Raw genomic sequence first — 22,998 nt, 5'->3', positions numbered from 1 at the left:
CTTGCAAATCAATACAAAGTTATTTTGTTTAGACTTTTTCTATAATGAAGCATCCTAATAGGAATGGTCTCTTTCAGGACATCCATACAGCACGAGGGGTCAATAAATGATTTGATGAATGTAAATGAAATCGAGTCATATACTTCAAATCAAATTCAAATTCAAATTTTATTTGTCACACACACACAACCATACACAGTATGACATGGGGGTGAAATGCTTGTAGCTGTACAATGCCCGACCATTAAATGACAGAAGAAAAGTTTTACAATATTTACAATTTACTACAAAAATTTACAAATTAACTTAGGAATTTACAATAAAGAATGTGCAAATAGCAGAAGAGATTATAAAGATAAGGATTATAAATTATAGGAATTATAGGATTATAGGAAATGTGTGGTGGTGCGTGTGGTGACGTGTGTGAGAGTCCAGTCTTATAGTGACGTGTTTGGGAGAGTCCAGTCCTACACCTGGTTCAGGGCCCGAATAGCCTGGGGGAAGAAGCTCCTCCTCATTCTCTCTGTTTTGGCCTTAAGGGAGCGGAAGTGCTTCCCAGACCTCAACAGTGAGAAGAGTCCATTGTTGGGATGGGAGAGGTCCATCATAATCTTCCTAGCTTTGGACTTGCACCGCTTGGTGTAGATGGACAGCAGGTCAGGGAGCTCTGATTGAATGATGCGTTCTGCCGAGCGCACCAAGCAGGACAGATCTCGTCTGTCCTGCTTGGTGCTGTTCCCAAACCAGGTGCAGATGTTTGCCGTCAGGACGCTCTCGATGGTGCAGGAGTAGAAGTTCTTGAGCACCTTCAGTGGCAGATGGAAGTCTCTAAGTCTTCTGAGGAAGAAGAGACGCTGACGGGCTTTCTTAACCAGGGTGTTGATGTGACAGGACCATGACAGGTCCTGAGTGATGTGGACACCCAGGTATCGGAAACTGTCCACTCTCTCCACTGGCGTGCCACTGATGATGAGGGGTTTGTAATTCCTCGCCTGCTTTGTAGTGAAGTCCACGATCAGCTCCTTAGTCTTGCTGATGTTTAGGAGGAGGTTATTCTCCTGGCACCAGGTCTCCAGGTTCCTAATCTCCTCCAGGTAGGCCGTCTCGATGTTGTCAGAGATCAGGCCCACAACAGCAGTGTCGTCAGCAAACTTGACAATGGAGGTGGTGTCGGATGTGGCTACACAGTCATAAGTGTACAGTGAGTACAGCAGGGGGCTTAAAACACAGCCCTGAGGCACTCCAGTGCTGAGTGAGATGGAGGGGGAGACTTGTTTTCCTACCCTCACTGATTGGGGTCTGTCTGTGAGGAAGTTGAGGATCCACTGACACAGTGATGAGCTGAGTCCTAGATCCGTCAACCTCTCCAACTAAAAGATTCCAACCAAGTTGGATATATACAGTTTGTTTTTTACCTGTTTACTGAAACAGATTCCTGTTATAGTTATATAATAAGCTTGGACATAATGTGTAGACTCTCAGCTTTCATTTGAGGGTATCCACAGAGTTTCAGCTCCTTAGCATGTGCCACCCTCTTTTTAAAGGGTTCAAAAGTAATTGGAAAATTGACTCAAAGGCTATTTCATGGGCAGGTGTAGGTAATTCATTTGTTACAATTAAGCAGATAAAAGCCCTGGAGCTCATTTAAGGTGTGGTGCTTGCATGTGGAAGATTTTGCTGTGAATAGGCAACATGCAGTCAAAGGAGCTCTTCATGCAGATGAAACGAGCCATCCTTAATCTGTGAAAACAGAAAAAAAAAAACATCTGAGAAAATACTACAATATTAGGGGTGGCAAAATTTACAGTTTGTTACATCCCAAGAAAGAAAGAAAGCACTGGTGGACTCCACTGAAGACAACAGTGGTGGATGATCGCAGAATCATTTCCATAGTGATGAGAAACCCCTTCACAACAGCCAAAGTGAACGACACTCTCCAGGAGGTAGATGTATCCATATCCAAGTCTACCATAAAGAGAAGACTGCATGAAAGTAAATACAAAGAGTTGACTGCAAGATGCAAGCAATGCATAAGCCTCAAGAATAGAAAGGCTAGATTGGACTAAAAAAAAAAATCTTTAAAAAAAAAAGCCAGCACAGTTCTGGAAAAACATTTTGGACAGATGAAACCAAGATCAACCTCCACCAGAACGATGACAAGAAAAAAGTATGGAGAAGTCGTGGAACAGCTCATGATCCAAAGCATGTCACATCATCAGTAAACACTAGTGTCCCAGCGCCACCTGCAGCCATGCATGCTCAAGCCATCGCACTGCCTCCACCGTGTTTTACAGATGATGTGGCATGCTTTGGATCATGAGCTGTTCCACGACTTCTCCATACTTTTTTCTTGTCATCGTTCTGGTGGAGGTTGATCTTGGTTTCATCTGTCCAAAATGTTTTTCCAGAACTGTGCTGGCTTTTTTTTTTAAAGATTTTTTTTTTTTAGTCCAATCTAGCCTTTCTATTCTTGAGGCTTATGCATTGCTTGCATCTTGCAGTCAACTCTTTGTATTTACTTTCATGCAGTCTTCTCTTTATGGTAGACTTGGATATGGATACATCTACCTCCTGGAGAGTGTCGTTCACTTTGGCTGTTGTGAAGGGGTTTCTCATCACTATGGAAATGATTCTGCGATCATCCACCACTGTTGTCTTCAGTGGAGTCCACCAGTGCTTTCTTTCTTTCTTGGGATGTAACAAACTGTAAATTTTGCCACCCCTAATATTGTAGTATTTTCTCAGATGTTTTTTTTTTTCTGTTTTCACAGATTAAGGATGGCTCGTTTCATCTGCATGAAGAGCTCCTTTGACTGCATGTTGCCTATTCACAGCAAAATCTTCCACATGCAAGCACCACACCTTAAATGAGCTCCAGGGCTTTTATCTGCTTAATTGTAACAAATGAATTACCTACACCTGCCCATGAAATAGCCTTTGAGTCAATTTTCCAATTACTTTTGAACCCTTTAAAAAGGGAGGCAGTGCGATGGCTTGAGCATGCATGGCTGCAGGTGGCGCTGGGACACTAGTGTTTACTGATGATGTGACACAGGACAGAAGCAGCCGAGTGAACTCTGAGGTGTTCAGAGACATACTGTCTGCTCAAATGCAGTCAAACTGATTGGGCGGCGTTTCATAATACAGATGGACAACGACCCAAAACATGCAGCCGTAGAAACCAAGGAGTTTATTAAAGCAAAGAAGTTGAATATTATTGAACGGCCAAGTGAGTCACCTGATCTTAACCCAACTGAGCATGCATTTCACTTGTCGAAGACTAAACTTTGGACAGAAAGGCCCACAAACAAACAGCAACTGAAAGCTGCTGCAGTAGAGGCCTGTCAGAGTAATGAAAAGGAGCAAACTCAGCATCTGGTGATGTCCATGAGTTCAAGACTTCAGGCTGTCATTGCCAGCAAAGAGTTTTCAACCAAGTATTGGAGATGAACATTTTATTTTCACTTATTTAATTTGTCCAATTACCACTGAGCCCCTGAAATGAAGGGATTGTGGGGTTTTTTAAATGCTTTTCCCCCTCACCTTTTATGCAATCTTTTTGTTCAACCCACTGAGTTAAAGCTGAAAGTCTGCACTTTAACTTCATTTGAGTTGTTTCATTTAAAATTCATTGTAGTAATGTATGAAAACAAATATTTATGGACCTAGCAGTATGAGGTATTTTTACCTCACTACCACACTATCATCAAAACTCTAAATAGGAAAAAGAATGGGGTTACGTACCACCAATACATTTCCACAAACTTGTAGAATCAATGCCAAGGTGCACTGAAGTAGTTCTGGTGGGACATAGTAGCCCAACACCTTACTAAGACATTTAGGTTGTGTTTTTTCTTTTTCCTTTGCCTCCTGTCTGTTTGCCACCTGAGATTTACATACACAAATCCTTCATTATGAGTAAAGGGTGTAAGGTCCTGGCTTCCCCCCTGTTGTTATATCCTTCATTTCTCAGCAAGGCCAACTTTTGGAAGCTTCGCCCACACACTCCCACAGGAATCAGTTTTAAATGTCAGCCATGTAAAATTGGTTCTGTCCCAAAAATTGGACCTCATTCTGTGAGCTCATGTGATGGATTCAAGTCAGTCATTGCAGCTTGCTGAGGTAGGAATAAAGTTCATTTTTTCCTTTTTTAAAAGACTTACTAAGATAAAAGGTAGAATAACTGCCTAAGGCCAACAGAAGCCTTTCTTCAAGTCCTGCAGAGCCGCTGCAAAGTTCCCATCAATCCTGCACACTGACTGTAAAATGCATGTAGAGGATAAGAAAAGCACAGTGTTGTAATAATGTGGTATAGTGTGTTTTCTGACTTCAACACTGGTCGTTTGGCAATTAAATATTTGTATAAATTATTACATTAATTTAGAAAGTCCTTTTCTTGTACTAACACGTCTGAAAATGCTCATCACATGGGCACTCACATACACTGGGAATCCCTTGCCCCTGTCCTGGAGTTTTCAAACTACGAGAGTCTATGTGCGACCTGAAAGGCTGTACTCACATAACAGTTTCTCTCACAGTAGCCTTTCAGTTTTATGCAGGGTGCCGGTGGTTTCAGTGTCTCACTTTTTTAGGGTTTAGAGGTCTGATGGAATTGAACCTAACATTTTCATCCCTAACACAATGGCAGTGCTTTTAACAGACAGGTTCACTATTTACCATCACAACTAAGTGTTTAAACTGCTTTAGTTTAATCCTAACCCTAGCTCCAAAATCTCCTCAAACTGGTTCTCAGAAAGCCAGGCACAGAGGTTGTCTGCAGATATACTGACACACAGATGCACAAGCACATGCGCACCCAGACATACCCCGCCTACCCCGCCCGTCTCACATACGCACGCTTGAAAATGTCAAGCCGTCTGGATGAAACAGTCACCTGAGCCACAGCACCGGTCTCACCCTCCTCTGGACAGCCATTATCAGGCGCAGTGCGAGGTTGTGTGTGCATCCCCATTTGTGTGTGTTAGAATTACATTTCTCTTAAATGTGCTCCAATGTATCCCTTTTTGTTAAATATGTATGCTGCGTGTACAGTTTAGTGGAGAAATGGTGACTGAATGTTTGTGGATGCGGGCTGTCACGGACTAATAAGGAGCTGCTTTGGTTGTGGCAGTCAGATGGACAGATGAGGCGACTATGATCTAACCATGTGAAGCCTGATCTACTGTCAGCTGTCGAATCTGCATTTTCAGAAGGACAACAGGTGAACGTTTGGTCCTTTGTTGATGTGACACCAGTGTTCACAAAGGAATTTTTGCAGTCTGTTTCTTAGACACACACAAACTCAGACACACACGCTGCTCGGTGAAAATGAGCAGTGTGTGTGCCAATCCAATGCAAATCCTGCAGGTTTTTTTCTGCAGGTAACAGCAGACGTGTGATTGACGCCTGTGAGACCTTATTTGTCTTGGTGACAGAGCCTCACAACGCTGCACGGAGAAAACGCATCACGCAGACAGACACGGCGGCTCACTCTGGACATATCTGTGAAGGTCCCTGTTATAGTTGCTGGTTCTCTTGTGCTTCTCTGTGTTTCTAGTTCCTCCTGCCCAGCTCTGCTGTCATGCTATTGTTACTCTTCATGTTTCAGGATTAGTTACATGTCTTTTGGTTGCTTTCTGTCTTATTTTGAAGGTTTATTTTCTTACACCTGTTGTAGTTTATTTCTAGATGTCGGCTTTTGGTCTATCCTTTTGTAACTGAGCTTTGTGTCTGCATTCGGGTCCTTACTCATGTCCATGAGTCCACTCTGGTCAAAGAGTGTCATGATCCTGAGTCTTTGAACCAATATTTTGAGTTTTGTGTTCTTTATCCTATGTTTTATGTTATTATGTTTTGGATTTTGTGTGGGGTTACAGTTTCTGGATAGGTTATGTCGGTCCATGAGCTGGTTTCCCCTGTGTCTAGTTGTTAAGTCCCCATTAGTGTTCGTCAGTTTCATGTTTTATTTTTTCCCTGTTTTATTTCACCAGTCATTCGTTTTGTGTGCTTTTGATCACTTTTGTGTCTCATTAGTATTATGTTCAGCTGTCTCATTTTCCCCCAGCTGTGTCTGCTTTCCCTAATGTGTGTATTTAAACCCTGTTTCCTAGGGTTGATACTTTGTTTCTATTGCGCTAGTATCAATCTGAAACCAATATCATCATTGGTATCCATTCTATCGATATTTAGATCCACCGATCTCTAATACTGGGTGCAAAACCTGCCTGCTGCACAGTGAATAGCGACCCAAAGAAAGAAGGAAGAACAGGAATGTGTGTTTAGAGGTTTTTTAATATTAACTATAAAAAAAAGTCCACTTCCTCCACCAGATTCTACATAAAATAATTCACTGTCACCAAATTAGAGGTTTCACAATTCTGAAAAATAGTTACCTACCACACACAGTAGCTCAAACACACAGTTTACATCCTGTTGGTCAACAATGTTTAAAAAAAATACAGCAGTAACACGGAAGTTATCATGTACAGTAGAATTACTTTTCTTTGAGGGCATCATCAAAGATGTAAAAATATAGCTGCCACATCTGAAAAATGTAGCAGAGTCAAGATCAAAACACTTTATATACAGTCAACAAAAAAGCAGCTGGAACCACCACTGTGAGCTGATATTAGCTTCAAAGTCATTAAAGTCACGGGCATTTTCCACTCGTCATAAAATGAGGCACACAGAGCAGAACTCAAACACACGATTAATATCATAAAAGGTTGGTTTAATATTCTTTTCCACACGGCTTTGTTTGGTGTCAGTAATTCTCACAGACTGTAGATAAAAGAAGGACGTAGTGAAGTCATCCATTGGTTTCTGGACTTCAAATGGATCCTATATTGGTCGGGTTTATTACCATTTACTCGCTTTTAGAGCCTCAAGTGGCTGTTAGAGAAACTGCAGTTTAAAGCACTTGCATGTTGGATAAACTTCTTCGGACGGCTGTTTGGATTACAACGATGTTGTGGAAACACAATAATCGTGTTTCCACAACATGCTATCACAATAACCATTACATATTATAAGAATTAAGTATCTCCAAAGACAAGAATTACCAGCTTGGATAAAATACTTTATTTTTTAATTATGCAAATTATATAAATTGTATAAATTGACTGTTAATGTAGTGAAATTACTGAATATTTTTTTAGTTTCTCCCAAATCCAAATTTTTCAAAATATACAAGGCAAAAATATAAAAACAGAGAGTTGTTTTGCTAATACATAAAAGCCAAGAAAGGACTTAATGTGGTTCCAGCTGACTTGCACTGACACACAGTTTTGTCAAAATGAGGCATCATCTGCTGAGTTTATTCATTTATTTATTTTTACCTTTTACCATCTTTAACTTTATAAAATAAGTTCACAAAACAATCAACTCTCTGAGTGGTGATGATTTTAACACAGAGCATGAATTGTGTTTGGAGTTGACAGAAATATTGAGCAGAGTTGGAAGAAACTGGTGTTTTACAACTTCAAGTACAGAAACCTGCTTTTCTCTAGCTTACCATATGCGAACTGGACATTTAAAAGTCAAGCTAAGAGAGCTATCTCCTGCTGTGTTTTTGAAAAAAAAAAACGAACGATACACATTAACATGGGACGTGACATTTATTTTTCAGGTCTTTGTCTTTACTCTGGAGCGCTCCTCCTCTCAGTGAGCCCACTCTGTTTTGCTGGCTAGCTTCCAGCAGCTGGCAGCTCTGGAGGCTAAAACAACAATAGCATTTCGCATCCTGTTCTTTGCGCAAAATGTTAACTCCTTAAATACATTCATCTGCCAAAAGCCCAGTGAACAAAAACCACAGAAATGATGGATGTCTGTGGCCTTGTCTGAACAATTCGACAGCAAGTAGAGGTAATTTGTTGCCAGTGGCACGACGAAGCTTGTGAGGGAGCATTTTTGAATCACAAAGTCCAAGATGTCCTCTTTAAATACCTAAACCAGCTTTAGCAGATTCTTTTGGACGCTCTGGGCATAATATTAAGCAAACAGTTGGCTATTTTTGCATCATAAGAGCACAATAGGAGCCGGTCAGGATTTAGAGTCTCTGACAGATGGATTCCCAATGCGAAACTGCTTTACAGAAAACACTTTAATTAGTGTTTGACTAAAAAACTGCAAGTTTGTTAGTTAAAAGAGAAGATGAGAAGTTAAAAAAAACTGAAAAAAGTGAATCTAAACAAACCTCAATACTTTTAAACTTTCCTTCATCTGGTTTTTGGAGTTTATACAGTTTATACAATTTTTACTTCAGTCCAGATTCACTCCAACATATAGTCTGTAGTTTCTTTCCACATTTATATCATTTAATGATTTAAATGATGGGGCGATCGTGGCTCAAGAGTTGGGCGTTCGTCTTGTAATCGGAAGGTTGCTGGTTCGAGCCCCGGCTCTGACAGTCTCGGTCGTTGTGTCCTTGGGCGAGACACTTCACCCGTTGCCTACTGGTGCTGGTCAGAGGGCCCGGTGGCGCCAGTGTCCGGCAGCCTCGCCTCTGTCAGTGCGCCCCAGGGTGGCTGTGGCTACATGTAGCTTGCCATCACCAGTGTGTGAATGGGTGGATGATTGTGTATAGTGTAAAGCGCTTTGGGGTCCTTAGGACCAAGTAAAGCGCTATACAAATACAGACCATTTACCATTTAAGAGCAACTTACGGCCACTAAAGTCAAAAGTACGTCTATATTGCTGTCACGGCTGACTCAACAGGTGGCAGTTCCAGATTTGATGGCAACTGTGCTGAACAGATGTGTTGAATACAGATAACATGAAAGAAATACTGGCAGTGAAAGATAACTGTAATCAATAGGGATTTTGGCACGCCGGCGGATGTTTTTCAGAAACAATGAAGGACAGCGCTGTGACAACAATCGCCCACATTCAGGGCATCTAATAAAAAAAAGAGTGCAGTAGTTCGTAACTCATATTGCCCATACAGCTCATAACAGTAACGCTTTGTGTTTACAGTTTGCGTTGGAGTGTGCATTGGCTTCTACGGTGCCTGAATGGGACTGGAAGATACACATAAAGCCCTTAAAATGTGTGACAGTGGTGTTGCATTCGTGTGTGGCCCCATCTCCACTTGTAAAAGTCATTACTCTGTTAATGGCGGCACAGCACTTCATAGCATCTCTGCTCCCGCTTCAATTATGGATCAATTCAGTCGCGGCATGACCCGAACGCCTCTTCATCTTAGAAAAAGAAACATCAAATTGGGCAAAAAAGCTGCAAGCTGAGAGAAAGGAGAGAGTTTACTGGCTCCTCGTCATGTGTTTCAAATACTTCCTGAACAGAAGAAGGGGATGAGAGTAAAGTTGTGATAGTCGTGGTGATGAAAGGAAAGTGCTTTCAATCTCCACTTGCGCCTTAATTAAAATGAAGAATGAGAGGAGGACGAGGGGCACAAAAATATTAAGCCTGATGTTCTGACTTCTGCAATTTAGAAGGAATTTTATGTGGAAAAGAGAAATCCCATTTTGGCTTTCACTCATACAAGTAAAATGTCCACAAAGAGACACGAACCATCTTTCCTCCTGGCTTTCATTGCCTGGTAAAAGTTCAGATGATCCCATAGTCCCTTAGAGACTTGAGCAGCACGGTGTCCTTCACGTCGCTGAAGACCCTGCGGATGTTGTTGGTGTCCGTGGCACAGGTGAAGTGGGGGTACAGAGTCTTCCACGTCTCCCGGTTGTTGTGGGTGACGGCCTGCTGCTCGTACATCTTGCGGATAAACTTCATAGCGTCTTCGGGGTCATGTTTCCTGCCTGTTGAAAAGTGGAGGTGAAAGATGGAAGTGGACAACAAAGAGATGAATTTGGGTGGAATAAACCGACTGATGGAGAAGAACAAAGACATCAGAGAATTTTAGATTTACTTGTCACTAAGCATGAGATGGAAATTAGATTAATCAACATGGCAAAACATTTTCAATTTCGAATTTAGAGGTGGCTAAAGTTGCATAGAAGGATATCAGCAGAGCGATCACAATGGCATGCAGAGCTTGACTCCAAGGTCTGCCTGAACTAACACTATGTTCGACTTTATTCTATCAGCAGATGAAAAAACCTCCCTGCAAATAATATATTTGAAAAACCGTAAACGGCGATCATTTAGAATACTTTCTTGATGATAATAATACCATTTCTAAACATTTCACTGCAAGTTCAAATCAGCTTTAAAAACAGTAGAAGACTGCAGGGATTATTAACAGGTATAGCCTTCAGAAGTAGTCACTGTAGCAGTAATAAGGACCACACAGTGCCTGCACTGGAACACAGCCACATTAGCGGCAAATAGCAGCCAGTGCTAGGAGCTGTTCACAGTTGTCATTAAGGTTAAATTGACATCAAAGAGCTTGACCCTGTGTGAGTCATTATTTTACCTCGCTAATGCTAGTGGTAAAACAAAGTGTGTGCACCGCACATACACATGTGCAAATTTTCACTTTCAGTCACTCATTTCAATCTTCCACACACACACACACTTGTACACCTGGGGGTATTCAGGTGGGGGTGCAGGAAGGCCAGTATCTGTCTGTGGTTGCCGTTGGTTACAGAGAGAGAGCGGAGGTGTGTGGGGGTGAGGGGGGCACCCTACTGCCTCTAACAGCAGCAGAGTTAAAGGCTGCAACCTCGTCATTAAGCACAGAGTACCTGAAGTGACTCATCTACAAGAAAGACATAAAGAAGGAAGGAAGGAAGGAAGGAAGAAGAGACGGAAGAAGTAGGAAGAATGGACGGAAAGATAGAAGGAAAGAAGCAAGGATGAGGGCAAAGATGGTGAGCAATAAGGAAGGGGGGCATGAAGAGGGTAAAGATGGGAGAAAAAAAAGGAAGAGGCCAAGGAAGAAAGAAAGGAAGACAGGAAGAGGGTAAAGATATCCGAAAGGGGGAGGAAGAGGAGAAAGATGGTGAGAAAGGAGGGAGAAAGGAAGAAAGAACAGAAGGAACAGAATAAAGAAAGCAACAAGGAAATGCGAAAGACTGCAAAGATGCTAAGAAGGAAGGAACGAATGAAGTAAGTAAAGAAAGAAGATGATAAGAAAGTAGAAAGGGAAGGAGCAGTGAAAGAAAAGAAAAAAGCAAGAAGATGTCTGGTGGCCGTGGTGAGGGCGACAGAGGGAGAGACTTTCAAGCTTGGAATTAGAAAATGAAATCACTTTGCACACACGTTTTTGGAAATGACACATTTTGTGCCAGGTGTAGAAGGGCGTGATGAAATTGTTGCATGCTCAAAGCAAATTGGCTGAAGCAAAATAACATCACAGCCCTCGTGTCTCGGACATGATTGTGTCCACGCTGCGATGGGAATAAACGCTTGCAAACAATGAGCTGCAATTGTAATTGTTGATGGCAGTGAAATCTGGCTGCTGACTTGGCTCAGTCTGCATTCGATGCTGCGGTGATTTCTTATTTGAATGTCTGAAACCTCCACGTTGAGGCTGAGTGTCGGACTGATTCACAAATATCAAACCCTTGGTGCTCTCAGTGCTCCCCGCCATTATTAAATCCACCGCAACTTCAGCACAGGCACTCGCAGACATCTTACAGTCTGACCAAATCTTCACAAAAAGCCTTCAAATCAACTAAAATACTTGGAATATGGTTTTTTCTTTCTTTTTTTACAAATTGTTTGATCAGTTGTCCGATAGTTGCTAGCAAAACTACAACACACCCTCACCCTAAATGCAAACAAACAGAAGACCAGCTGACCTGTGAAACCGGGGAAGTATTTCTGCAGGTCTGATGTTTTCATTTTATCAGTCAGGATGTCAGTCTTGTTGAGGAAGAGGATGATGGAGGTGTTGAGGAACCACTGGGAGTGAATGGTGGTGTAGAACAGAGCCAGACTCTCTTGCATGCGGTTCTGGGGAGGACACAGAGCATTATCACAGAGGCAGGGAGAAAACAGTCCTTCAAAGAGAGGAAATAGGTTGTTTATGGGCAGCATATGGACCACAGTGGAGGTTAATAAATGCGATGGCAGACCAGAAAGTGTCTGGGAGAGATAAACGGATCAGTGACAGGATGGGAGGGAAGAAGAAGGCGATAGGGGGCTGCAGAGGCTGAGAGGAGATAAGAGAGAGGCTTTGTTGTACAAGAGCGAGACCTGCTGGTGAAACGATGGAATGACTGTAGTGAGAGACACATTTATGACTCTGGTACATATATATATATACTTTGTTCTTTATTAACAAATTACAAAACCCCCAAACATAAGCTAAACAACCCAGTGTATGCTGTGTGTAAATGTACATGTGCTGTGTATTTTGCACAATCTATGTCCAGAGTGAACGGCCATCTTTAAACTGAGGTGGTGTCTGCCACCTACAGTGCAGGCTTGAGATCCCTTCAACCTCCGATCAGACCTTGCCTCAGGGGACCACAATAGGTCACATGATGGGTTGGGGCAAGGTCTCTCTGTGCTTTCACCCTTAAGCCGTTTTTTTGTTTTTTTTGGCTGAGCAGAAGTCTGCCTGCAGTGAGCTCTGATGTCGGATGGAGGCAGTGTACAAAGCATGTGGTACAACCGGTCTGTGGGCCACTGTTGCTTGTGTTTTTGTTGGGTCACCAGCCAGCCGAGGAGAAGAGCGACGTTACAACATATAAGGAGCTAAAGTGAAAACAGAGTGTTGCAAACTCCCAAGTTCTGACTCAGGTAACCGAAACACGGCATTGCGACACCATCCGTCAGCCACCTACAACGCAGCCTCGATAACCCTTTCCAGGACCTTCAACCCCCGATCACACCTCGACTCAGGTGACCTCGATAGGTCACATGGTGCGCTGGAGCAAAGTCTACGAGTGTTTTCAACCTTCAACATTCTCATTGAAGGTAATAACCCATGCCTTTTTTTTTCATGTGATGTTGCAGATGATCAATAGTGGGTCAACAACCCTCAGAAGACAACCCCTCATAAGGCTAAACACTTGGAACTCCTCTCTTAAATACCTGGGATGAGAGGTGAAGCATCTTTGCAAACCTAAAGAAGTCCAGTTACCTGGATGGCTGAGCACCTACATATAAATATTCCAAGCACCTTAGAATAGCTGGTAAACTATCCGGTAGATAAATCTGCACAGATCCTATGATTGTGTTCATTTTCTGCAGCTGTACACTGAATGAGAGTCACAGGAGTTCTTACAGTCGTGTCTTTCTCCTCCAGGACTTGGTCATACTCGCTGAGCGACGCAAGGAAGATGAGGGAGGTGACGTTTTCAAAGCAGTGGATCCACTTCCGCCGCTCCGACTTCTGACCGCCAACGTCCACAATCCTATCAAGGATCAGAGGAAGGAAACGTGTAAAAGAACAAACAAACGACAAATTGCCAAATGACCGTGAGCTGCTGAAGCGGCAAACGCGAGATCGAGCAGGGATGTGCTTACTTCTCCTGCCCAACAAAGTAACACTGTAATGCCAACAATGATAGTGATCGAGACAGTGAGGCATCTGGCACACCTAGGAAAAATGCAAAAACTATGACAGAACCCTGCACGAGCAAATCACACAAGAGGCATTCATTAACGTGCAGGTTTTCCTGTGTCCCTGCGTACTTGATGTGAGCTAATTCCTTTGTTAATATTAAATCAATTAAGTACTAAAATTAGCAAATGAAGCAAATGAATATAACAAGTATCCACATTGGAACAGGTCCCTGCGAGAGGTGAAGTATGGCATCCAATTTATTCAACAAAGATGTTCACTGCATAAAATAGTATTCATTATTACAGCATGTCTTAATGGATACTAATTTATTTAATCAGGCCTTTTTATAACTAGCCATTTTGTGTCCACCTTTTGAAAAACTACGTCACACCTAGCAACGGGGTCAGCCACACCTCCTCACTGAGCTCAAGGTTCCCTTCCATTGCTCCGAGCATTTCCCAAACCACTTACAGCTGTACCCAAGATGCACTACAAATTAAGAAAACCTTCGTGAACGCCAATGTGCTTATGTACAAATGCACGAAAAACAAGCCCTTCCCACCATTTCAGTGCTTACACGGTGCCCTCACATCAGTAATGTGCTAATAAGCTGCGATGTGAAGTGGAGATGTCCTTCTTAGAACATGACGCACTTTATTAAAGGACAAAAATGCCTCTTTGCCTTTCATTCACTTTTTTATTTTGCCATTAATTTATCCAGATGTATTTTCTCTTTAGTTTAAAGTGCATCATTATTTTCATTTCCAGCTCCATATTTGTATTCTTAGAGTCTAGCAGAAGAGCTCTGCATGATTCACAGTTTTAAATAAAGCTTATTTTGGTCACCTGCTTGTTGGGATTGCTGTGCTGAAAGCCAAGGATGCCCTCCCTCTGTGACATCATAAAGATTCAAGAGTAAAAATAACTGCCTGACACAAAGTGTGTGATCTTTTGGCTCATAGGGATTACTTGTACACGCACAGTGAAACTTTGGCCATGTTTAATATCAGCACTCCCCCTCTGTAACAGTATACATGTGAAAGAAAGTGAAGAAAGGCTTTTACTAGGTCAACTTTAAATGCTTTTAAGAGTTATTATTTTAAGATAATATGTTGGAACACAATGTCCTTTAGAAATAAGCTTTGGATCTGTTGTCAAAGCTTAGTCTGACTGCCTACACATTTTCAAAATAAAACCCACATGAAGTCTGCACAGAGGCAATCAGAAATGCGATCCTATTGCGTCCAAGCAGGCGTGAGCAGACAAAGCCTCTGCAAGAGTCAATAGTATTTTTTTCACAGTGCAGTGAATAGTGAAGGTATTGGATTTGCCCCTGTGAGAGGTTAGAAATCCGAGGATTGGTCACCTTAGTGTGATGGTATTGACGGTAAAGGAGTAGTCGTGGATGCCCGTGGTGGGGAATCGAACTCTCAGCACGTCCTGTTCCGTGGGGATGTAGTCCTGGGAGGTGATGCGGTCCAGATTATTCATGTAGCTGAAAGAGAGACGCGATGGGGCCGAAGAGAGAAAAAATATTACAACGGCAAAAAAAAAAAATCTGTTTCTCACACTAGAGGATATTTCTACTGAAACATATTGCCTCTGTTTACTTTGCATCCGGCAATGACAGGTGAACCGGTGATGACAGAAAAGAAAAAAACTGATTAAAAATGCAAGAAGGGAATGGAGCAAGTCCACATCAACCTGTGTACAGACCACAGCTTTATGGCTCATGTTGATACAAGCTGTCATTAGCTAATGTTGACTGCCTGTCCCTTATCAAGCACGCACCGCGATGACTGAACTGCCGGGTAAACACAGACCAGAACAGCAGTATAAAAGAGAGAAAACATGCAGGCTGAGCCCACACTTTGTTCTGTGACACTTGAGATACTTTTAGCGTAAGGCTCACACCTACTGTGTCTTTCCCCATTGATAATAAAAAGCCTGTCTGAGGTTAGCTCTACACTGTGGCTTAAAATGGTTTTTGTGATGTAGCTATAAAACCTGAAGACTCCTCCGTGAGCGCGACGTACAATTTCAGTGAGTAAAGCAGAGGTGGAAAATGGAAAAAATGACACAGTTAGGGCATAAATCTGAAGGGATCCTAGAACTTATCAAACTGGAAAAAGTTGGTCGATAAAATATCCAAAAATGCTCGAGACATTGTCCGTGAAGGTTCTCAGTCATCCAGGTCATCATAGTCTAAGGAGCTTGGAAAGAAAAGCGTCTGGACTCCTTTAAGTTGCTTGAAGACGTTTAACCTCTCATCCGAGAACTGAAATAGCTTCTCGGATGAGAGGTGAAACGTCTTCAAGCAACTTAAAGAAGTCCAGACGCTTTTCTTTTCTTTCCAAGCTCCTTAGACTGCTCAACTCATTGTTTTAGCCAACATAAAAACCTTCAAATAACATCTTTGGTATTTAAATGAATACCAAAGATGTTATTATATCGTGACAACGTTAAAAAAACAGCAAAAATGGAAACCCCAAACAGCGTAGAAGGAGCACTTTAATCTCTTCCTGTCTAAATGTAGCACATTCACTGAAGAGGACAGCTGTTATTAGTATGACTACAACGGATGACGGGTTTGTTGTGCTCATCTTTTGTTGCATCATTTGTGTAACAGCTTTAACAGAATCAGCATCACCGACTCTGTTTTACGGCTGTGATGTTACACCTTTATGTATTACTTATTTATTAAGACTTTTTCAGACTGATAATAAGCAACGGCACACTGACTGAATGCCATGCCGTGTCTCTTGTTGAAAGAAATGAAGGTTGTTCATTTTGAACTGAAGGTTTTGTAGCCATTTCTGTTTTAAGTTGGATTTTTTCCCCAAACAACAGCCTAAAATAAGGAGTTAGAATTATTTACTTTGTGATTTGAGTGTTTTTCTTGGCTCTGGGATGTTAAAAAATTAGCAGCTCGATCAATAATGATGATAACAAAATCTGAATAGTTACAAAATTACCAGGCTACCTACACATTACACCAACAGGACCTGCTCAGCCATTGAAACCATGCTATGAAGCTCCAGGCACACAGTTTTTGTCCATTACATGGTTTGAGACTTTATGGCTGAGTTGCTCTGGTTCCTAAATGCTTCCACGCTGCCACTTACAGTGGATCGTGGAATATGCACAAGGGAAAAAACTTCACAGACTGACTTGTTGCAGTGGTGGCATCCTATCCGGTCGTTCAGTCTGACGTCACTAGCCGCGTCTGGGCCTAAACTCCGCTGCAGGTTCATATATCAAACGATCACTGTGGCACTACTGAGAGTTGAAAAACTGTCTAAAGTCTTTCATCTTTAATAAAATTATCAGCGTTCTGCTCTACCAGGTGTAACAATTGTGTTTAACATCCAGGCATCCATGAAAACGGAATTTATGACATTTAACGGAGTTAGAAGTTAGCAGGGAGTTAGCTCGCTAGCTTCAATCTAAATACAATATAGCATGTCCTGACTGCGGGGTTTTGGAAACAAATTTAAACATACAGCTCTGTTATCACTTCCAACATAAATGAAGACAGAAAACTAAACAGCAGTGACGTTTGTAGGGTTACTGAAGTTGGGCTAGCTGGTATATAATGATGTGCTACGTGACCGCTAGCGACACAGCTATGTTAGCATAATATAAACAAGCTAACTTTTTTTCCACTCGATAAAAGTTACCGTGAGTGTTCTCGGTGGTCAGGAACAAATGTAATCGCATGGCAGGATGCTGTAAAAGGACCAAACTTCAGCCAGGAGAACAACTGAGATAATCCATCCTCAATACGAGGTTAGTCATTCATATACTGCTGCATGGGCTGGGCTGTAGTTACATCTTAAGGTTTTAAAAACTGAGCTTAAATAAACGATTAGTGGTAATAAAAGCCGAGGGAGGTCAACAGTGATCACTGACTGTTTTAGGAGCTTTTTGAGATCAAATAGAAGAAAATACAAAACATTAAACATGTTAACAACACAAAAGCCATATTAAACGCAGACTACTTTAGACCCGGGAGTAGGATTGGTCACGTCATCACTTAACGACCGGATTAAAACACCACGCTTGGATTCGGTAAGCTCTTAAGAACGACCAGTTCCTTCACAAATGTTTATAAAGGCTGACTTCAAGCCTACTGTAGGTGCCTGATTTTATGCCCTTGTGGCAATTAGGCTAAAAGCACCTGAATTCAAAGATTAAGAGGAGGTGGCGGCCACTACGTTTTGTCTATATATGGTTATCCCCTTTTCCCCACAGATATCGACGTGCACTTTCTTCCAAACTTGCCGTCTATCATCATTTCCCATATCCTGATATTGTTGTTGGTGCTTTGTTGTGACAGCATTTCATCATGTGATACTGCGTCCCAGCCCTCACAGAGGGTGTGGTGCAGCTTTGACTTCTAGCAAAGCACAGCTACTCACTACTCTGTAGAGTCCAGGAGTTGGTACTCGCAGCGGCGGCTGTAACAGGCACGTATTCCCGAGTCTGCCCAGAGGCGGCGGATTGCGTCAACATGGCCCCGTTCCAGTTGGGTGACCTGTACTATGCTTACGTCCTCCAGCCTCTTGGCGTAAATCTGGAGGACAGCACAAGATTCTCAGTGTGAGGAGATTTCATGATGAATGCTTAAAAAACATTGAATACAAAGCTTTTTAACATCCTGTGTAATTAATCCTTCAACAGATGCTTTGCACCAAGGATTTGTGCATGTTTATAGTAAAACCACCAGCTATTTATAGGCTGCAGAACGCTATGCACGTATATTGGTGTCAGCGTGTTTCATGCTTCTTCTTCAATGTGGGCGTAATCCCACAAATCCTGGGAGTGCACTTCTGGTCAGACGCCTGCACACCTGCGCTGGCGCCCGTGTTTATGAATAAGCGTTGATGTGTAACTGGGTGTGTCCGTGTGTGTTTATGCTGCATCTACCTCGTTCTGTGGGTTGGAGTAGGGAATTCTGAGCGTGGCCATCGCTCCTGTCATTGCAGTCATGGCAGTTAAGATATTCTGGTAGATGCATTTGGCGAAAGCCTTCCTCTCCTCCTCTGAGTAGCCTCGTCCGTGAATGATCCTCATCTGTCGGATGAAGGTGGTTTTTCCACTCTCCCCAGTCCCTGAGGCAGCAAACAGAACAGCTAATAATTTACATTTAAAGCAGAAATCCTTCATTCAGGTTTCCTCAGAGCAAAGATGAGATCGAGTTAACTGAAAATAACGGTGCTTTAAAAATGGCCAGATATGCATTGCATTCCCATGGAAAAAAATGGAGACGCTGTAATTGTGAGAGAAGGTTAAAGCACTTATCTGTGAGCAGTATATTTAAGAGGATGGGACGATGGTGCTACCTGAGTTAATGTAATTCATACATTCATACATGAACACAACTCCCGTTCATTTCCAAGAATACTTCAGCACCTTTCAGACAAAAAAGGCTGCAGAGCTCTTCTCCCTCAGACTGATATAAAACCACATAATAACTCCTCGTTCTGTGACAGGTGAACACACCTGTCAGGCATAAGATTCTACAAATACTTCTGTATTGCACCTCCACGCAAATGTTGTTCTTAGATTTAGAGTGTACATGTTATTTATTAATGGAACGTGCACTACTCTTACACAACGTCAGTCTCACTTTTACAGTTACAAAGTTTTTTCTTTGTTTTTTATCACTGTTGCATGTGTATATTTTTGCAGGCTCTCATAGTGTTTTTGCAATATCTGTGCTTACTAAACATTTAACACAACATCTTTAAAAGGTATGCTGGTGTTTGCATCATATTCTACTATCCTTAAGCCCTTCCCACACACACACAGGTATTTTGGAAAACAGTTTTTTATATCGGTTTTTGGCCTTTTGGCCATGTTTTAGGTCACTGAAAAGAAGTCTTGATGCATATGCTCAATCATCCAGGTAAAGAAATCTCAAGAAGCTACGTCCACATGAACAGAATCAACTTTTTAGGGTCACTGAAAAGCGTGGATGTTTCATGTGGATGGGATGGTCTCTTAAAACAAAAGCAGAAGCTTCTAGTTTAAAAAAATATTCTCATAGATGTGGGTGTAGATGTGGTCAGAAAAGCAGCTTTAAAACAACACGTAATCATTCTCTTTTGCATCCAAGGCTATGGTAAGTTCCTCCTGTAGCCTCAGGGAGATCAAAGTGTTAACCTTAAGCTTTTTTGTGAATATAAACTATAAAGTAGCGTGATGAGGAGACTTTATTCCACAGGAAGCTGAAAAACGAGCACTCAATTCAAAACACAAAAGGCCTGATATACAGCTTGCAGGTACCTTCTCTGCAGACTAGAATCAAAGATACTCTGTTAACGATACACCGAACGAGAGGGGGAAAAGTTGATTTATGTTCTGTTACACCTCGGTTTATTGTTAACATTTTATGCCCCTCTTGTTTTATTGTTTTGTATCCACATCATTCTGTGTGGTGACTGTATTTCATAACGAGCGCCCTGGATTTACGCTGCTTCTCACACGGTTACAGTCCCAGGGTTTTAAGTCGTGTTTATTATTTTAGGGTTCTCTGTTTGCTTTCGCTGATGTTTTAGTGCTCTGTGTGTTTTGTATTACTGTTGGTTGAGTTCTTCATTCCTATTTTTCATTTCTTTATTATTTCAGTCTCAGTTCTTATTTTATTCTAGTGCTGAATGCGTTGATTTTTAATAGTTTTATTTCTGTTCCTCCCCTCATATCTTGTTGTTCTCACCTGTGCTAAGCGCGCTAACCTGTGCCTTGTTTCCCACCTGTTTCCTGTGTAATCAACCCTCTGTGTATAAATAGTTCTGTCTTTTCCTCTGTCTAATTTTCAGGTATCTGTTATGGTTCCTGTATTGCCTCTGTGATTGCGTTTATACTTTTTTATGGCCTAAATCTTTTAAGTCTGCATCCTGCACTCAGACAAGGAGTGCAGAGGACTGAACAGACTTCAGTAAACGCTCCTGAAATCCTAACTTAACCACTCAGACGAAAGAGTGAGTGGTCTTTGGATGTATTTGTTTTATTCAGTTGTCAGCTAGAGGAAACGAAACTCTTGAAACTTTTTATTCTGGGAATCAAGACGACTTTTGAAGGAAAATCATAAAGCAGCGTTTGTGTGAGACGTGCTGAAGATGTTTTCCTGACAGTCCAGTTTTTGCAAAACAGAAATTTTTGTACAAGACGTAAGAAAAACTGGCCCCCGTGTATCACGTCTCATTATCGTCTTAGTCTGCTGAAAACATCCCAAAAAACGACACGCTCATTTACTGTGTGTTATTTACTGGGTATCTGCTGCTCTTTCACAGTGCCACAAAGCAGCAGCATAGCTATCATAAAAGATACTGTGGTTCACGCATAGCTGCAGAGACAGATAGTTGATTAACTAATACAGTATTAGACATTTTTAGAAAAATTGGATTTGGTTTTGTGTTATTCTTTTGGTTCTGATGTAAAAAAGACGCAGACCTACAGCCAGTTAACCAAACACATGTCTCTGAACTCCACGAGGGACCCGGGAGTACCGAGAGAGAACCCACAAAGATACAAGGAGAACATGCAAACTTGACACAGAAAGGCCCCAGCATGGAGCGACAGCGCTAACTCCTGCAACACTGCACTGCCCACTTATTCAATATATGTCAATAAAGTGGACCTATGATGTTCTACCTCATGTTTCAATCGTATATGTATATTACGAGAAATGAACGTCCAAGCATTCTCCGGCGAGGGATCTCTTGTTTATGATCTTTTGATTCATCATAAACTTGATTTTCTGTTTAACGGAGACCTGGCAGCGGCCCAGTGACTTCTTCGAATTTGTTTACACCTGTCAAGCCCGCGTATCTAGATGTGAGGGTGGCGCCGTCTGTTCCTACCCATTCAAAATATGAAATCACGATGATACAAATCAATGGACTAATTCCCACAACCTCAGCTGCTTTTTACTGCTTTGCTAACCCTAACCCTACCTAAGCCCAACGCTGACCTTTTAAATGATTTTTCTGATTAGAAAATCGTGGGCGTTTATATTAAATATGACCAAAGATTCAAATAATGAGGACATTGTATGTAAAGTAATTCCTGTGAGCTCTGTCTTCAATCTGCTCTACAGATTAGGTTAATTATGAACCATGACTAAGACTCTATTAAAGTACAAGCATGAAAGTATGGATCTGAAAAGAGGATCATGCATTGATAATTACAAGGGTGTCAACCTTTCTGGTCTTTGTGTTATAGTGGTTGCTGTTTGACACAAGCACTAAAAAGAAAAGTGTATATATTCAAATGACTTGGTTTTGTCTAACAAACAGCAGAGAAGCTGCAGAAACAAGACAAAATAAAGTCAGCACATAGAGATATTCAAATTCAAACGATTGAAAAATCAACTTGTCAGTTGAGTTTCTGTCAGCTAGACTATTTATCATGTAAATATTTCACCTATGACACCAGCTCAGGGTATCTCTGCCAGGAAGGTGAAATTATCTTAAAATCAGATAATCCGAAACTTGTCAGACTAACTGTAAGAAAACCCAAACAAAGCTGGGCTTGTATGTTTCTGGGCCGTGTGCCACAGGTGGTTTTCAGGTGGCATAACCAATCCCTACTTTCATCGTTCATTCTTCACATACTCACATGGTGACACATGCCTTACATAGCTTATACACTCATGTGCAGAGGCCACCAAACAGTCTTGATTTGTATGCAGGGTGTACCTTAGAGTATCTTGTCAAATTTTAAATGCAGTTTAATGTCTGTTTAGCCTGTTTTTTGTGGGGGTTTTTATTTTGTTGCATGAACCAACAGGTGTGTGTGGTGCTCTACTGACCCAGCAAGAGGATTTTAATCTCCCTCCTCTCCTTCTTCTTCTGTTGCTTCAGGATCCTCTTGATCTCTTTGTCCACAGCAATGGTGTTCTTCTCCTCCTCGGACAGACAGCACACGCAGGTGCTGTAGCACCACCGCCCGCAGCCGGCCATGGCCAAAAACACTGAAATCAAACTGTTAATGCATTATTAAGTAGCCAAGCACCCGCAATAATAAACTCACTGTTAGGCAGCTTGATGTCTGTTTGCTCTTCAGTGGTTTTTACTTGCTCACTGACACGCCAGTGGTCTTTATTTGCAAGTATGCCGACCGAAGGTTAACTTTAAAGGGTGTTTCATACTTTTATGTACGCTTCATTTAACCACCTTTATGAAACTCGCCGGTCAGTTCGGTGAGTAAACACTACAGCACCTTTGTCACTAAGAACTTTTGCTTTTCGTCTTTTACAAGAGAAACAAAATTAATCTCTCACCTCCAATCAGTCTGTCACACTCCCTGAAGACGAGCAGGTACAGGTTCAGATTTCTTTTCCCGGGCCATTTTTCCCCTCCCTCAGCTCTGCACCTGCTGACAGCGGCTAACAGCTGCCGTGGCCCACCAGCAGCTTCATTAGCTCCCACTGACTTTAAACGCCTTTTTTTCCAGCCCACACGGAACAACGTCCAGTTCGGGAAAGTCCACCGCGCCTACGCAGGAATGTGCCGCCTCCCCGAGCCGCTCCAAACACCGCGACTGGAATGCTGCCCGAA

At 42.0% G+C, this 22,998-nt stretch overlaps 1 protein-coding gene across 3 annotated transcripts; it reads right to left on the bottom strand.

Moving 5' to 3' along the window:
- Positions 1-6,317: 6,317 nt before the first annotated feature.
- On the bottom strand, positions 6,318-22,998 carry LOC146546436 (guanine nucleotide-binding protein subunit alpha-14-like). Of its 3 annotated transcripts, none has more exons than XM_085263792.1 (8): positions 22,722-22,998; positions 22,251-22,423; positions 18,362-18,546; positions 17,854-18,008; positions 14,799-14,927; positions 13,151-13,280; positions 11,718-11,871; positions 6,318-9,770 (listed from the first exon to the last, which is right to left on the bottom strand). In XM_085263792.1, exons 2-8 carry the CDS (start codon positions 22,399-22,401, stop codon positions 9,565-9,567), a joined length of 1,110 nt encoding a protein of 369 aa, XP_085119918.1. In that variant the 5' UTR covers positions 22,402-22,423; positions 22,722-22,998; the 3' UTR covers positions 6,318-9,564. The 3 variants fall into 3 exon arrangements, with proteins under 3 accessions (XP_085119918.1, XP_085119919.1, XP_085119920.1); XM_085263793.1 differs by having other exon boundaries at positions 22,251-22,412; XM_085263794.1 differs by having other exon boundaries at positions 9,609-9,766.

Source organism: Mchenga conophoros, linkage group LG23 (assembly GCF_057382185.1).
Source record: "Mchenga conophoros isolate Kocher_MC1m ecotype Shallow Benthic linkage group LG23, M_conophoros_male_GT1.1, whole genome shotgun sequence".
Classification (NCBI taxonomy): Eukaryota; Metazoa; Chordata; class Actinopteri; order Cichliformes; family Cichlidae; genus Mchenga; species Mchenga conophoros.
This window is presented reverse-complemented; position numbering and strand designations above follow the sequence as displayed.

Coding starts and splice junctions, on each gene's coding strand:
- LOC146546436 (XM_085263792.1), bottom strand. CDS start 22,401: ATGGCCGGCTGCGGGCGGTGGTGCTACAGCACCTGCGTGTGCTGTCTG. Junction 18,009..18,361: donor ACTCCAACCCACAGAACGAG/GTAGATGCAGCA, acceptor GCTGTCCTCCAG/ATTTACGCCAAGAGGCTGGA. Junction 13,281..14,798: donor GTCAATACCATCACACTAAG/GTGACCAATCCT, acceptor GATCCTTGATAG/GATTGTGGACGTTGGCGGTC.